Source organism: Acanthochromis polyacanthus, chromosome 9 (genome assembly GCF_021347895.1).
Source record: "Acanthochromis polyacanthus isolate Apoly-LR-REF ecotype Palm Island chromosome 9, KAUST_Apoly_ChrSc, whole genome shotgun sequence".
In the NCBI taxonomy this organism is placed as follows: Eukaryota; Metazoa; Chordata; class Actinopteri; family Pomacentridae; genus Acanthochromis; species Acanthochromis polyacanthus.
Genome location: NC_067121.1, coordinates 38,645,372 through 38,659,608, shown reverse-complemented (window position 1 = coordinate 38,659,608; position 14,237 = coordinate 38,645,372). Strand labels below are relative to the sequence as shown.

Genomic DNA, 14,237 nt, shown 5'->3' with positions numbered 1-14,237 from the left:
TGATTAGACCATCCTTGTTTTCTTCAATTTCTCATTCATTTCAATGCCTGGTTCCTCTGAAGGTGAATTACACAAGGATTGGGCTAAGGTTCTCTTCAGGGATGAAACCAGTTTTCAGTTGATGCCCACTCCAGACAACTTATTGGTTAAGAGGAAGCCTGGAGAAGCTCCAAACCAGAGTGTCTGCCCCTACAGTAAAACATGGGGGTGGATCAGTGTGGGTGGAACGAGACACAATAAGGAAAAAAAATAAGACAGAAAATGACAAAAACAAGACACAGACGACAAAAATGAGACCGAAAATGAAAAAAATGACAAAAATGAGACAGAAAATGACAAAAACGACTAAAGCAAGACACAAAAACAAAAATAAGACAAGATGACAAAAATGGGACACAAAATGGCAAAAACGGAACAAACGACAAAAATGAGACCTAAAATGACAAAAATGAGACACAAAATGACAAAAACGAGATATAAAGTGACAAAAAATGAGACACAAAAATGATAAAAAATTAGACAAAATGACAAAAACGGAACAAACGGCAAAAACGAGAAAATGACAAAAATATTTAAAACTGATAAAGAATTACAAACGAAAATCAAAGGAATCAAAGCAGGGAAAGGTTGCAGACAGACGCAAAGGTGTGAAAACAAAAGGGAAGAGGAGGTCTGCCAGTAACAAGTGATAAAAGAGAAAAGAATTGTGGATAACTGTGGGAAATGGAATGAAGGAGTGAAACTAGAAGGTATCTGCAGCAAATAGGTGTGTGTTATTTTCTTCATCAGTTCCCATGGCAACGCGATGCCTCCATGGTGTGATACTGAAACTGAACGGCTTCATCCGGTGGTTAGAGTAACGGCCCCACAGGTTTAAGGATAAAACATTCAATCTGAATCACTCGTGAGGAATCATCAGGAAGCGATTTGTTTAAAGGGAAATCTGAATCAGGTTAGCTGGAGGAACCCATGGAGTCCTCATCGTTCTGCTGCAGCCCTCTGTTTGCACTTTGCCTTGTTTATATGTTAGTTTGCACTATTTGACACCCTTTGTTTATATTTATTTTGCTTATTTCTACCTATATGTGTATATATTCATATATATTTACTGATTTACTGTTTGTTTTTATTCCTATTGTTCCAGTGTGGAACAGGAGCTCAGTGCGTTTCACTGTGCATCATACGATGTATAATTGTGTTTGTGATAAATAAAGGTCTTGAATCTTGAGAAGAGAATAGTATAGAAAGTCCTTTATTTGTCCCAGAAGGGGAAATTTTTTAGCATCCCAGCAGCAAAGTGATGTAAGAAAAATCAAGAGAGCACATCTATAAATGTTAAACATCAGATATATACACTATATGTGCAATCTAAATAAGAAAAAAGACACACAAGGATACTAAATACAAAATGAAGCAACATATACACGATGAATTGGTTTATTACACATGACAGTTTGTTGTCATTAGTGGGTGTGGTCTGTTCAATCAGTCAATCAAACTTTATTTATAAAGCACTTTTCGTACAATAAAATGCAACACAAAGTGCTTTTCTCTTGCGGCAGGCTGTTGCGTTGACCTGTGAGAAAACTTGCATCACCCAGGGCAGAACTCTGTAGTGTTTCCTCAGGAAAGGACGGCCGCTCAGGTGTGTTCACAGATAAAACCCGTCTGCATGAAAGACTGGATCTGACGTCCCTGATTTGGTTCTGAAGTGGATGGAAAGTTCTCACAGAGAGCGTCAGAAAAGCTTTATTAAACTGAGTGTTAAAATATCAAAGGTGGAGAAGAAAAACCGGGGCTTGTTTTTATGGTCTGCGGTGAGTTGTGAGAAATGGGAAGTTCTTGTTTGTTTGACTGCATTATTGTATGTTTTGAGTTGTTGATGTGAAATCTCATAATGTACTGTTAACCCTCCTGTTGTCCTCATTTACAGGCACCAAAAAATATTGTTTCCTTGTCTGAAAAAATACAAAAATTCTGCAAAGAAATTTCCCGAATTTCTGAAAATTTGGAAAAACTTCAGGAAGAAAATTCCAATAATTCCTTAAAGGTTTCCCTTAAAGTTTTATTTTAAAAAAATCCCCAAATTTGGCAAGAAAATTGAATCTTCTTAAAGAAAATATTAGAAGTTTTCCTGATATATATGGAATCACTTTAGATATTTTTAGGATTTTTTTTGAAGATTTTTACTCATTTTTTGAAAATATTTACAAGAATTTTCTTGCCAAATTTGGGGGACTTTTTTAAATAAAACTTTTAAGGGAAACTTAAGGAATTATTTGAATTTTCTTCCTGAAGGTTTTGCAAATTTTCCAAAATTTGGGGAATTTTTTTGCCGAAGTTTTGGAGTTTTTCTCAGACAAGGAAACAATCATTTTTGGGGCCCATAAAAAAATCTAAAAATAAGTCAAAGTAGAAATGTTCAGCCATGACGCCGGCTACTTATTCCATGTCTTCTAGAACAGAAAATCCACCACATTAACAGTAAAACACTGGATAAAAACAACTTGTAGGACGGAGAAGTTCCCTCCTGACCTTGGAAGCAGTTGCTGCACTTCTAGAAACGTTTACCGGAACCGTCTCTGAGGTCAGAAAAGAACTTTAAATCTTATGAATATTTATCATGAGATCTAACCCGTCAAAAGTTTTCCCTAGTGATGAATTCCCATTTGAATTCTTGTTGCTTTTTGTGTTCAAACTTGCTCTGAAATTGACTTTGAATAAATGAATTTCTAATAATGCGATCAGGACAGAGAGGAAGTCGTCGTCGGGTTCTTCTCTTCATTTTTGTTTTTGTTTTCTTGCTTGAGTTGCAGAAAAAGCCAAATGTAAATCAGCAGTAGTAGAACAATGAGCTGAGCAGGATTTCTGCCACAGCTGCAAATGTTCAGATGAAAACCTGTGACTGCTAGAATTACCGTTATCATCCGGAGAATGAGTGACGGCAGAAAGGATCGCTGGCAGGAGAGCAGCTGGAAATCCAGGGTTTCTATGGAAATGAGACAACCTGTCAGCCGTCGTGTGTGTGTGTGTGTGTGTGTGTGTGTGTGTGTGTGTGTGTGTGTGTGTGTGTGTGTGTGTGTGTGTAAATCATTACAGACCACATGGGGTTTCTGTCAATGGCAGTCCACTTCTGAGGACAACAAGCAGATGTATGAATACCAACACTGTTCCGACACCCTGGGACACTCTGCAGCCTGAAGATCTCTTTACACTGCGAAAACTCAAAATCTTACCAAGTCTATTTGTCTTATTTTTAGTCTAAATGTCTCATCCCACTTGATTTAAGAAAATTCACTTAAAAAGTGACATTTCAGAAGGGGCAGGCCGCCACCCACCTCCCTCCTACTCTCCGCCCTGACTCCGCCTTGGCTCCACCCATGTGGTCACTTGGAAACTACGATGTCAAAGGGACGACAAATTTATTTCTTTTTAATCTGATCTGTAGCTCAGTGAGTTAAGGGTTTGCCTATGGAGCTGCTGGTTCAAGAGCAGACCCTTCTTCAATTTTCGATGATTATTTTTTCTTTTTTGTATTCCACCACAATACGGGTGTAAAACAGTTTAGCGCCGCTTTGGTGAAGAACATCAGTGAATTAGTTGTTTTTCACGGTCTAAAGCAGTAATTTCTGTTGGTACATGGGACATGTCTGCATCTTCAAACCATAAACAAGGAAGTGAATTCGGTGACGTACGTGCATTACGTTTGCGCTGAGAGCTGCTATTATTGGTGGAACTCACGGGAGGCGGGCCAAAATTGCGGGAAAGTTGCGGTGATTGGACCAAATTGCAAGGCCGCGCAAAATTCGCGGAGATTGGTTGATTTTGCACGATCGAAACATCGCGAATTCCTGGAGGGACTAATATATATAGAGTGTATGAGCTGAACGTAGCCTGCTAGGCTAATACTTGCTCGCATCTGGCAAAACGGACATTATAATACAAAACAATACACATACTGGCATCAAAAATACCGTCCTTACGAAAACATTTAAGGCGTAACAGATCATGGAAGTTGTTTCAACACAATTTATACATTATGATGATAACTAACCTGTGAAAACCAGGAGAAAGAATGAGACGGACAACGGATTCTGCTCTTCCTTCACTTCTGCCGGTTTGAAGACGAGGCTGCTGCTAAACACACTAAGCCCTCTCTGTTAAAGGTTGAGCCCCCTTGTGGCGTAATCTAGGAACTACACCTAGACAAGCTTTATACCAAAAAAATAGACTCATTCATAGATTTTTACATACAATTCAACAGATTATAACTAATATACATTACAAAAATGTGATCACACATTTCATTCATATCCTGATGTGTTCACTCTGATATTTAACGTTCCTGCAGCTGGAATGAAACAACCTTGGAGATCTTTTCCTTCCAGCCTTGGTCTGGATCACTGGGATGCAGATCTTCCTCACAGTGATGAAGGAGAGAAGACTCTTCAGACAACCACAGCTGGATGTTCGTGTTCTCTGGAGCTCTCAGTCCATCAGACTACATGTTCTGAGACTTTTAAATCTGCAACTCCAACCATTGACCACTCATTATCGACCTTCAGAACAGACTGAGTTGAGTTAACCCAGTAAATGGGAATTCTATCGGGGCTTTTCATAGTTTTGGCAAATTTGTTCACTCAGCCCACTTACAAGGTGTTTTTCTCTGCTGTCAGACGTATCTCATGGTCTTTATATCCTCTCTGCTTCACTGATCCATAACAACCGAGGATCCATTTGCTGATCGGGATCATGATCTGTAGCTGAAAGAACCAGAAGAAGTTGGTGGATGGACTTTCTTTTTCGTAAACTACTGTCTGATGGTCAGTCTTTTTGTTTTTGGCCATAATGTAAGGACGGTTATGAGTCATTTGGAACCGAAAACATTATTCTTTGAATGAAAAAATGATTGACTATCTTTGGGTCTTTTGTGCTGTCGGTTTAACAAAATTGGGCGTTTTAAGAAATCACCTTGGGCTTTTGGAGATTTCGAGGCACATTTATTTTTCACTATTTTCTGACTGTCAGGGAACTATATCTGCAGGCCTTGAAAATGTTTTACAAAGATTTAATTCAGTTTCATACTCAAAAGTCTTTTAATTGAATTTACAAAGGTGTGAAGTATTTGCTCATGACTGCTCTGGATGCTAATGTTAAGCTACAATATCAGTGTTCGGTGAATTTATAGACTTATAAAACAGATAGTTGATGGTGTGTGCTGTTTTATTCAGAACCAGGAGCTTGTAGGACTCACAGCCACAAAACGCTAAAACACCGCTGAATCATCGGAGGATGGATGTGGATCTTCCTGGAGACTTCAGTAGTCCATCCTCTGGGTTCTAATTAGGAACGTTCTGCTACATCCCATGAATGGGATAAACTGGTTCAATGATTCTTGCTTTTCTTGAGGTCTGCTGGTAAACAGTGGCTTCCTGTCTGTCCGGGTTGTGCTTGATCTGCAGCAATGTTCAGCTAAGTGGTACATGTTCGGTGGTTTTACCGAAAACCGCCATGAATCGAAGTGAATAAATTATTTCCAATTACAGGAAGTCCTCAATTTATGACAATATCGACCTATGGTGTTTCACTGTTACACTGAACTAGTTGATGAGTGGATGGCTTTGTCTCCATTCTCTGGTTGTACTCCACCTTGGATTTTGCAACATTCACTAACTTTTTACCTTCATTATGGCTCCCAGCGTAAGTCAGACTCTTCTGATGCTTTGAACAAAAGGAAAGCCGTCTCCATGGAAATGAAATTAGACAGAATAAAAAGCTGGGAACAGGAAGAAACAGCGACCAACATGGGTCAAGATGTAAAAACAGGTCAACATATTGTAGCAACCCTCTGTGATGAATGAGTGAGACTTTATCTGATTCTCTGCTGGTTTATTGAACCTTCTCACAGGATACTGTGGGCCGTAGCCAACGCCAGAAGAACAAGAAAGACCCCATAACTTAGCTCCAGAATAAGTAGAAAAACCCCATAACTTAGCTCCAGAATAAGTAGAAAAACCCATAACTTAGCTCCAGAATAAGTAGAAAAACTCCATAACTTAGCTCCAGAATAAGTAGAAAAACCCATAACTTAGCTCCAGAATAACTGGAAAAACCCCATAACTTAGCTCCAGAATAAGTAGAAAAACCCCATAACTTAGCTCCAGAATAAGTAGAAAACCCATAACTTAGCTCCAGAATAAGTAGAAAAACCCCATAACTTAGCTCCAGAATAAGTAGAAAAACCCATAACTTAGCTCCAGAATAAGTAGAAAAACCCATAACTTAGCTCCAGAATAAGTAGAAAAACCCATAACTTAGCTCCAGAATAAGTAGGAAAACCCGTAACTTAGCTCCAGAATAAGTAGAAAAACCCATAACTTAGCTCCAGAATAAGTAGAAAAACTCCATAACTTAGCTCCAGAATAAGTAGAAAAACCCATAACTTAGCTCCAGAATAAGTAGAAAAACCCCATAACTTAGCTCCAGAATAAGTAGAAAAACTCCATAACTTAGCTCCAGAATAAGTAGGAAAAACCCCATAACTTAGCTCCAGAATAAGTAGAAAAACCCATAACTTAGCTCCAGAATAAGTAGAAAAACCCCATAACTTGGCTCCAGAATAAGTAGAAAAACCCATAACTTAGCTCCAGAATAAGTAGAAAAACTCCATAACTTAGCTCCAGAATAAGTAGAAAAACCCATAACTTAGCTCCAGAATAAGTAGAAAAACCCCATAACTTAGCTCCAGAATAAGTAGAAAAACCCATAACTTAGCTCCAGAATAAGTAGAAAAACTCCATAACTTAGCTCCAGAATAAGTAGAAAAACCCATAACTTAGCTCCAGAATAAGTAGAAAAACCCCATAACTTAGCTCCAGAATAAGTAGAAAAACTCCATAACTTAGCTCCAGAATAAGTAGGAAAAACCCCATAACTTAGCTCCAGAATAAGTAGAAAAACCCCATAACTTAGCTCCAGAATACGTAGAAAAACCCATAACTTAGCTCCAGAATAAGTAGAAAAACCCGTAACTTAGCTCCAGAATAAGTAGAAAAACTCCATAACTTAGCTCCAGAATAAGTAGAAAAACCCGTACCTTAGCTCCAGAATAAGTAGAAAAACCCATAACTTAGCTCCAGAATAAGTAGAAAAACCCATAACTTAGCTCCAGAATAAGTAGAAAAAACCCCATAACTTAGCTCCAGAATACGTAGAAAAACCCATAACTTAGCTCCAGAATAAGTAGAAAAACCCATAACTTAGCTCCAGAATAAGTAGAAAAACTCCATAACTTAGCTCCAGAATAAGTAGAAAAAACCCCATAAATTAGCTCCAGAATACGTAGAAAAACCCATAACTTAGCTCCAGAATAAGTAGAAAAACCCGTAACTTAGCTCCAGAATAAGTAGAAAAACCCATAACTTAGCTCCAGAATAAGTAGAAAAACCCCATAACTTAGCTCCAGAATAAGTAGAAAAACCCATAACTTAGCTCCAGAATAAGTAGAAAAACCCATAACTTAGCTCCAGAATAAGTAGAAAAACTCCATAACTTAGCTCCAGAATAAGTAGAAAAACCCATAACTTAGCTCCAGAATAACTAGAAAAACCCATAACTTAGCTCCAGAATTAGCCGCCGTTTCCAGCTCTCTCTACTGCTGACTCTCAGCCAATCAGAGGTGAGCTAACTAAACACGGCACGTTCACTGACATTAGGTAAATTTGGAACTGAACAATAAACACTGAAACCTCAACATCAACAACAACATCAGTCTGTTACAATATTCTGTTATCCTCTGGTAAAAAGAAGATAACATGACTGATATTCATGACTTTTATGAAGATCTGATCGATATCGTGATGCACTTTGTTTACATTTTCACCAGAGTTCTGACTTACTCCATTGGTCGACTTCCATAGATCGGTAGGAACGGGACTCTGATGTAAGGCTCGCACTTCCTGTAGTTCATTCATGTAGAAATTTTTTTTTTTCATCTTTGCCTATGTTGTGTTAATTTAAGCAATTTCATCATTTGGAATTGATAAATACTGCTGGTATGTAGTGAAAAAAGGAGCACAGACCCAACAATACATCGATTAATCAGAAGAACTGGTCCTTAATGAACATTGTTAGCTTCAGCGCTGGTGTCGCTACATCTGTGACTATTTAAGTTGCTTCTGAGAATAAAGAGAACGTATTTTTCTACCCCGACAGTAATTTTCACCATTCCAACGACCCATTAATCATCCTAAATGCACATTAGGTACATTTTATTGATGTGGTAATAACTGAGGCGTCGTTCTTCCTCCTGTATTGGTACCTGGATCTGTGTTCTTTACCTCCAGGCCATGAGGCAGCGACATTCTCAGTGACTGAAAATGTTCCAGCATTCCGCTCTGAACGTGGTCAAGGTTCTATATGTAGCTCTGGGGAGTAATGAGAAGGCCTTGTAGCTCTGCCTGTCTTTCATTATTATCTCAGGATGACACAGGTTGATGTCACTTCCAGACGGGGAACAAGATTGGAGAGAAAAATGGCAGCTGTCTTCAGCCGAAGGTGAGTCAGCGGCTTCCCGTCTTCGAGCAGCCTTCATGTTTCATCTTCATTTTAGTCGCTGCTGCATTCCGACACACAAGTCAATGCTGTAATTTTACTTCTAACGTCTTCACCTCTGGGTTAGCATAACAGACATGACTGAATACAAGACAACTGATGGAAAGTCATTTATTAATTGAAATGTTGATGATGAAAGTCAGTAAACAGAAAGTTAACAAGCAACAATTACTGACTAACTGCTCAATGGGATTCTGTGAGATGTTTGTTATCTTGTGGGTCAATATATAATTGTGGGACTTTTTGTATCATAGTTGACATTTTTGCCGTTTTCAGGCCTAAAATCATTTCACTTCCAGCAAATTTCATGTCATTCTGGACTAATTTTCTGTAATTTTGGACAATTTTCTTGTCATTTTCAACAACTTTTGTGTCAGCTTGGATCTTTTCTCATCATTTTGGATCATTTTTGTGTCTTTGGAATAATTTAGGACAAATTTCAAGTCATTCTGGACTAATTTTCTGTAATTCTGGATCATTTTCACGTCATTCTGGATGGGTTAATATATAATTGTGAGACTTTTTGTACCATAGATGACATTTTTGCTGTTTTCAGGCCTAAAATCAACATGGCCGCCTGTAACCAAACACCACATGGTATTTCTTCAGAAAGATTCTTCTAAATATTACATATACAACTGAGTAAAACTGAAATTGAAAGTTATTAAACCTGTTGACTACTTTATACTAAATAAGTCAGAAAGCCTTGGAGTCTTCCAGTCTTCTCTTCAGGAGGAAATGACATCATATGGAGCAGGTCATGTGAATCAACACTTCCTGGAGAGGTGTTTTTGTAAAGAGGAATTTCGTGGAAAGTGATTTAATTTGTTGTTTTCCATATAAAATGTGACATATTGGCAAAAAATAAATATCTGTCATGATTGTCTCACCCTAATAAAAAGAAAACAATCCAAACTATTTCTGAATAAACTCATTTTATTATTGTTTAGCTAATTAGAAGGTGATTGGAATTAAATTCAGATGGGCATTTACTTGACATTCTAGTGACATCCAGTCATTTTTTATTAATAAGTGATTGTTTCCATAATAAATAATGATAGAATTTGTAAAGACGTGATCATAATGAACATAAAAAACATTATTTTTTGTACTTATAATAAAAATGTATGCAGATATATCCCATTTACTTCAAAAGTCCCTCAGTTATAGATTGACTTTTGCAGAGATGGAGATGAGAAGGTTGACATGTTTGTGCAGTAAATGTGTGGATGAGCTGAGTGCAAACAGGAAACCAGGAGTCTTAAAATCCCTCTCAGGCTAATGAAGAGTGGATTGTAAAGCTCTGGAGAAAGACTGCTGCCCTTTAAGCCCCTTTTTCCAGACATGGATGTGCACCGCTGCTGCTCCATCGGCCCGTTAAAGTCGTGCTTTCTGTCATTCACACAGAGGTTCTTCTTCATTAATGCTCCTCATGCAACGTCCGTCATTCATGCGAGATTCGACCACACGCCGAGTGATGTTTAATGCATCGTACCGCAGTCACTAACAGCAGCTTATCGAGGAGTCACAACAACCAGCACCAGAGTTTATTTCTGTTTTCTTTAACAGTGAAACTCAAAGCGGTCTTTCTTTGGAGACACTCATGGATCCTACCGCTGTCTGATGGTTAATTACGGGAATTTAACCCTCGTGTCGTCCTGAAAAGAAAACATTTTCACAGTGAAACTTCTGATGTCCACATTTTCAACATTTTTAGGAAATCTTTAAACATTTTTTGGTGGAAAAAAGAAATGTTAAAAATGTTTCTTAAGAACATTCACATAAAAATCAACCAAAATCCAGCGAATTTCGCTGGATTTTGGTTGATTTTTATGTGAATGTTCTTAAAGAAAATATTAGAAGTTTTACTGATATATATCTAATCACTTTATATATATATATATTTTTGGAATATTTTTCCTCATTTTTGAAACTATATACAAGAATTTTCTTGCCAAATTTGGGAATTTTTAAAATAAAGCTTTAAAGGGAAACTTTTAAGGAATTCTTGGAATTTTCTTCCTGAAGGTTTTGCTAATTTTCAGAAATTTGGGGAATTTTTTTGCTGAATTTTTAGATTTTTTTCAGACAAGGAAACAATATTTTTTGGTGCCCGTACATGAGGACAACAGGAGGGTTAACTCATTCTGTCTTGTCCGTTTCGTCTGTATAATAACTCCTCAAACATTTGTTAGAAGCGACCAAAAACCTCCTGGAACCGAGGAGCAGTCCAGCAGATGCAGTGACAGAGGGAAACACGTCGTCCATCACCGTCCATGACAGACATCAGTCCTTTCATTGAACACTCACAACGCTGGACTGTAAGTTGTTTATGAAACCTGCACCGCTGCTTTCAGCTCAACAAATGTCAACATCTGATGCTTTTTGTCTTCCATCGCTGATGACTGAATATCTTCGTCCCTTTGGCCTCTCCGTACTCAGAATGGACGTTTTACTGAGCAAAGAGATCATCCAGTGGAGCACAAACAGTCAGAGTTACAGTCAGAATCTGCACTTATCTGGGCAAAAACCAGGAATATTCAAGTACTCAGCACATTACTCGTGTTTGCCAGCAGCCATTCACAGATAAATGGACGTCTTTCCGGAGCAGAATAACACATCTCAGTGTTTGCTGTGAAACAAAACCAGCAGAAGTCAAACCGCAGCGCCGCCACAGACGGTTGTGATGGATGAGAGGGAGGTGGAACGTGAAACATGCCTTCATGATGCGAACATATATGTGCGTGACCCGCAGCATCCGTCCTCTCATGACTACAGAGACGAGAGACCAGCCGACGTTTCATTAAGGTAACGTCTTCGGACCGACACCTGATTCTGATTCACGAAGAAAGAGGAGGGCGGTCCACATGGAGCGTGTTCGCCATCAAGTCAAACACAACGGAGAGCCATCAGCTGAACAAACAAATCTGCACTTGTCTCGTCTGACATGGATGTGCATTTACATGGAAACCCGGCTGGTAGCTGTGTAAATCGCACAATTAACAGGCGACAGGCGCCAACAAAGCCTTATGATACTTTGGAGCAGGAGTGAAGCAAGCATGAGATGAAACCTCCCGGTGAACTCGTGAGATCACGATGCTCTCAGGTGGAAGTCAGGGAAATGATTTGAAGGGGTTTGAGCCTCTGTTGGACGATCCAAGAACCTCATCCAGCTCAACTTCTAGTCTTAGCTGCAGATGAATACGACATCTGAGCAGCAATAATTTAATTTAACCTCGAGTTCTACAAAACTTTTCAAGATTTTCCAAAAAAATGAGACCTCAGCGGTCCAAACAACGTCCAGCAGCTTCAACTGTTTACAGTTACAGACTTCCTGCCTTGCTCTTAAAGGGTCCGGTGCAGATTCCCCTCGTGCTCGGTCTTTCTGGGATGGACGTCTGCAGCGGTTTCTTCCAGTCACGTCTTCTGAGGAGCCGTCGACGCCCCGTCCAGCGTCCGGTTGGCCGGCAGCGGCGGCGGGCTCCAGTCCGGCTGGTAGAAGTGGATGTCAAACGTCCGCGCCCAGCTGGCGAAGACCCGCTTCTCGGTGATGAAGCGATGATGGCTGCCTCGACGGCCACGCTCGTGAGAAATGTACATGGCACACTCGTCTGGACCCCGGGGCTCGTAGTAGTGGTACGGGACGGACTGATGCTGAGGCTCCCTGCAGACAGACAGACAGACGGCTGGCATTTAGAACCGCTTTAATGAAGCACTCTGATTTGCATTTGACACCATAAAGTGTTTTTCATTTCGAGGTGAGAGCAGGAGGCTAATCTGCACACATTTGTTTGTCATTTGCGGCTCTAAATTTAACTGCTTTTAATAACTTTTAAATGTCACCAACAAATGAACACTTGAATGGAAAAGCTATATTTGCAAAAAAAAAAAAAAAAAACATTTGTGAAAGTGGGAGCTCTGTTTGAATATTTAAATGCGTAAGTGTTTTAAATTCAGGGCAGTTTGTGTCTCATAGTTTCATACAAATGCAGGATTTAACCCTCCTGTTCTCCAGCAGGTAAAAAATGACCTGTTTTAAAGTTTGAAAATGTGGAAAAATATATATATTTCCACAGTGAAACTTCTAAAGTCCACATTTTCAACATTTTTTTGAAATCTTTGAACATTTTTTGGTGGGAAAAAAGAAATATTGACAATGTTTCTTATAATGTTTCTTAAATGTTTCGCTGGATTTTGGTTGATTTTTATATGAATGTTCTTGAAGAAAATATTAGAAGTTTTACTGATGTATATGTAATCAGTGCAGATATTTTTAGGATTTTTTTTGAAGATTTTTAGTCATTTTTTGAAAATATTTATAAATATAAATGTTTCTGAAAAACATTCAGAAGAAATCAACGCAAACGCAGCTAAATTCGCTGGATTTTGGTTGATTTTTTTGTGAATGTTCTTCACCCTCCTGTTGTCCTCATTTACGGGCACCAAAAAAATGTTGTTTCTTTATCTGAAAAAAATCCAGAAATTCAGCAAAAAAAAAACTCAAATTCCTGAAAATTTCCAATAATTCCTTAAAAGTTTTATTTTTTAAAAAATACCCCAAATTTAGCAAGAAAATTCTTGTAAATATTTTCAAAAAATAAGTAAAAATCTTCCAAAAAAATCCTAAAATATCTAAAGTGCTTCCATATATATCAGTAAAACTTCAATTTTTTTCTTTAAGAACATTCACATAAAAATAAATGTTCTTAATGTGAATGTTCTTAGGAAACAGGGTTAAAGAAAATAATACAAGTTTTACTGAATATATGGAATCACTTTAGATATTTTTAGGATTTTTTGGAAGATTTTTAGTTATTTTTTTGAAAATATTTACAAGAATTTTCTTGCCAAATTCGGAGTATTTTTTTAAATAAAACATTTAAAGGAAACTTTTAAGGAATTATTAGAATTTTCTTCCTGAAGATTTTGAGAGCAGATAGGAAGCGACAACTGTGGAAATAAGTGAAAGATAGAAGTAATAAAATATCTGTTTTTTAGAGGAAGCGCCTGAAAAGACTGATCCAGCTTCTCTCTGTTTCAGTCGGAACAACAGGCCGGGTTTTCCTGAAACTTTAGCTAAAAGTTTGAGCAGTCAGAAGTGAAAACTTTCAGTGGAATACGATGTGATGAAACTGTGAGGGACGGCTTCATGTCACTCCTCCGTCTCTTTGCACATCGGCAGCGAATGACAACAAAAATGTCTTAAAAAAATCCCCTGATGCTGGAGGAAAATCCACCTCACCACCGTGTTCCAGCACCTCCAAAGCTGCAGTAATCTGCAGAGTTCTGGCCACTTAGTGCAGTTTACAAGCTGAAAAGAACGACCTAGAAGTGTGATAATAGCGAGTTTGTTCAGTGTTTGTCTCCATCAGAGGACAGCAAACGTCCGTCGTCATGAGAACTGAATGCGTGGTTGAGCCAACGTTTGTTCAGAGAAATGAACGTCCTCTACTGTTCATTACTGCTCAGATTGGATTTCTGCTGAAACATAAAACAAAAAATAATTCTCTCATCAATCTGAGCCAGGAATAAAGACACACTGAACATTTTAGGGTTTCTTTATCGAGATAGCTAATAAGATTTGTTCCTCGTTCAATAAAATCCTCCAATTACAGCGCTGGCCG

General features: G+C 38.4%; 1 protein-coding gene and 1 long non-coding RNA gene across 4 annotated transcripts in view; both read right to left on the bottom strand.

Annotated features, from left to right (window-relative positions):
- Positions 1 to 1,421: 1,421 nt before the first annotated feature.
- Positions 1,422 to 7,088, bottom strand: LOC127535317 (uncharacterized). 2 transcript variants are annotated; one of them, XR_007944161.1, is made up of 4 exons: positions 6,928 to 7,088; positions 6,731 to 6,892; positions 6,211 to 6,500; positions 1,422 to 6,047 (listed from the first exon to the last, which is right to left on the bottom strand). It is a non-coding gene; the product is annotated as an uncharacterized LOC127535317 (long non-coding RNA). The 2 variants fall into 2 exon arrangements; XR_007944160.1 differs by having other exon boundaries at positions 6,731 to 7,088.
- Positions 7,089 to 8,710: 1,622 nt separating this feature from the next.
- Positions 8,711 to 14,237, bottom strand: part of st6galnac5a (ST6 (alpha-N-acetyl-neuraminyl-2,3-beta-galactosyl-1,3)-N-acetylgalactosaminide alpha-2,6-sialyltransferase 5a) — a 107,472-nt gene continuing 101,945 nt past the window's right edge. For both annotated transcript variants that reach the window (XM_022209606.2, XM_051952923.1), the window contains exon 5: positions 8,711 to 12,277. In XM_022209606.2, the coding sequence (XP_022065298.1) occupies positions 12,031 to 12,277 (247 nt within the window). In that variant the 3' untranslated portion in view covers positions 8,711 to 12,030. The remainder of the gene's footprint in view (positions 12,278 to 14,237) is intronic.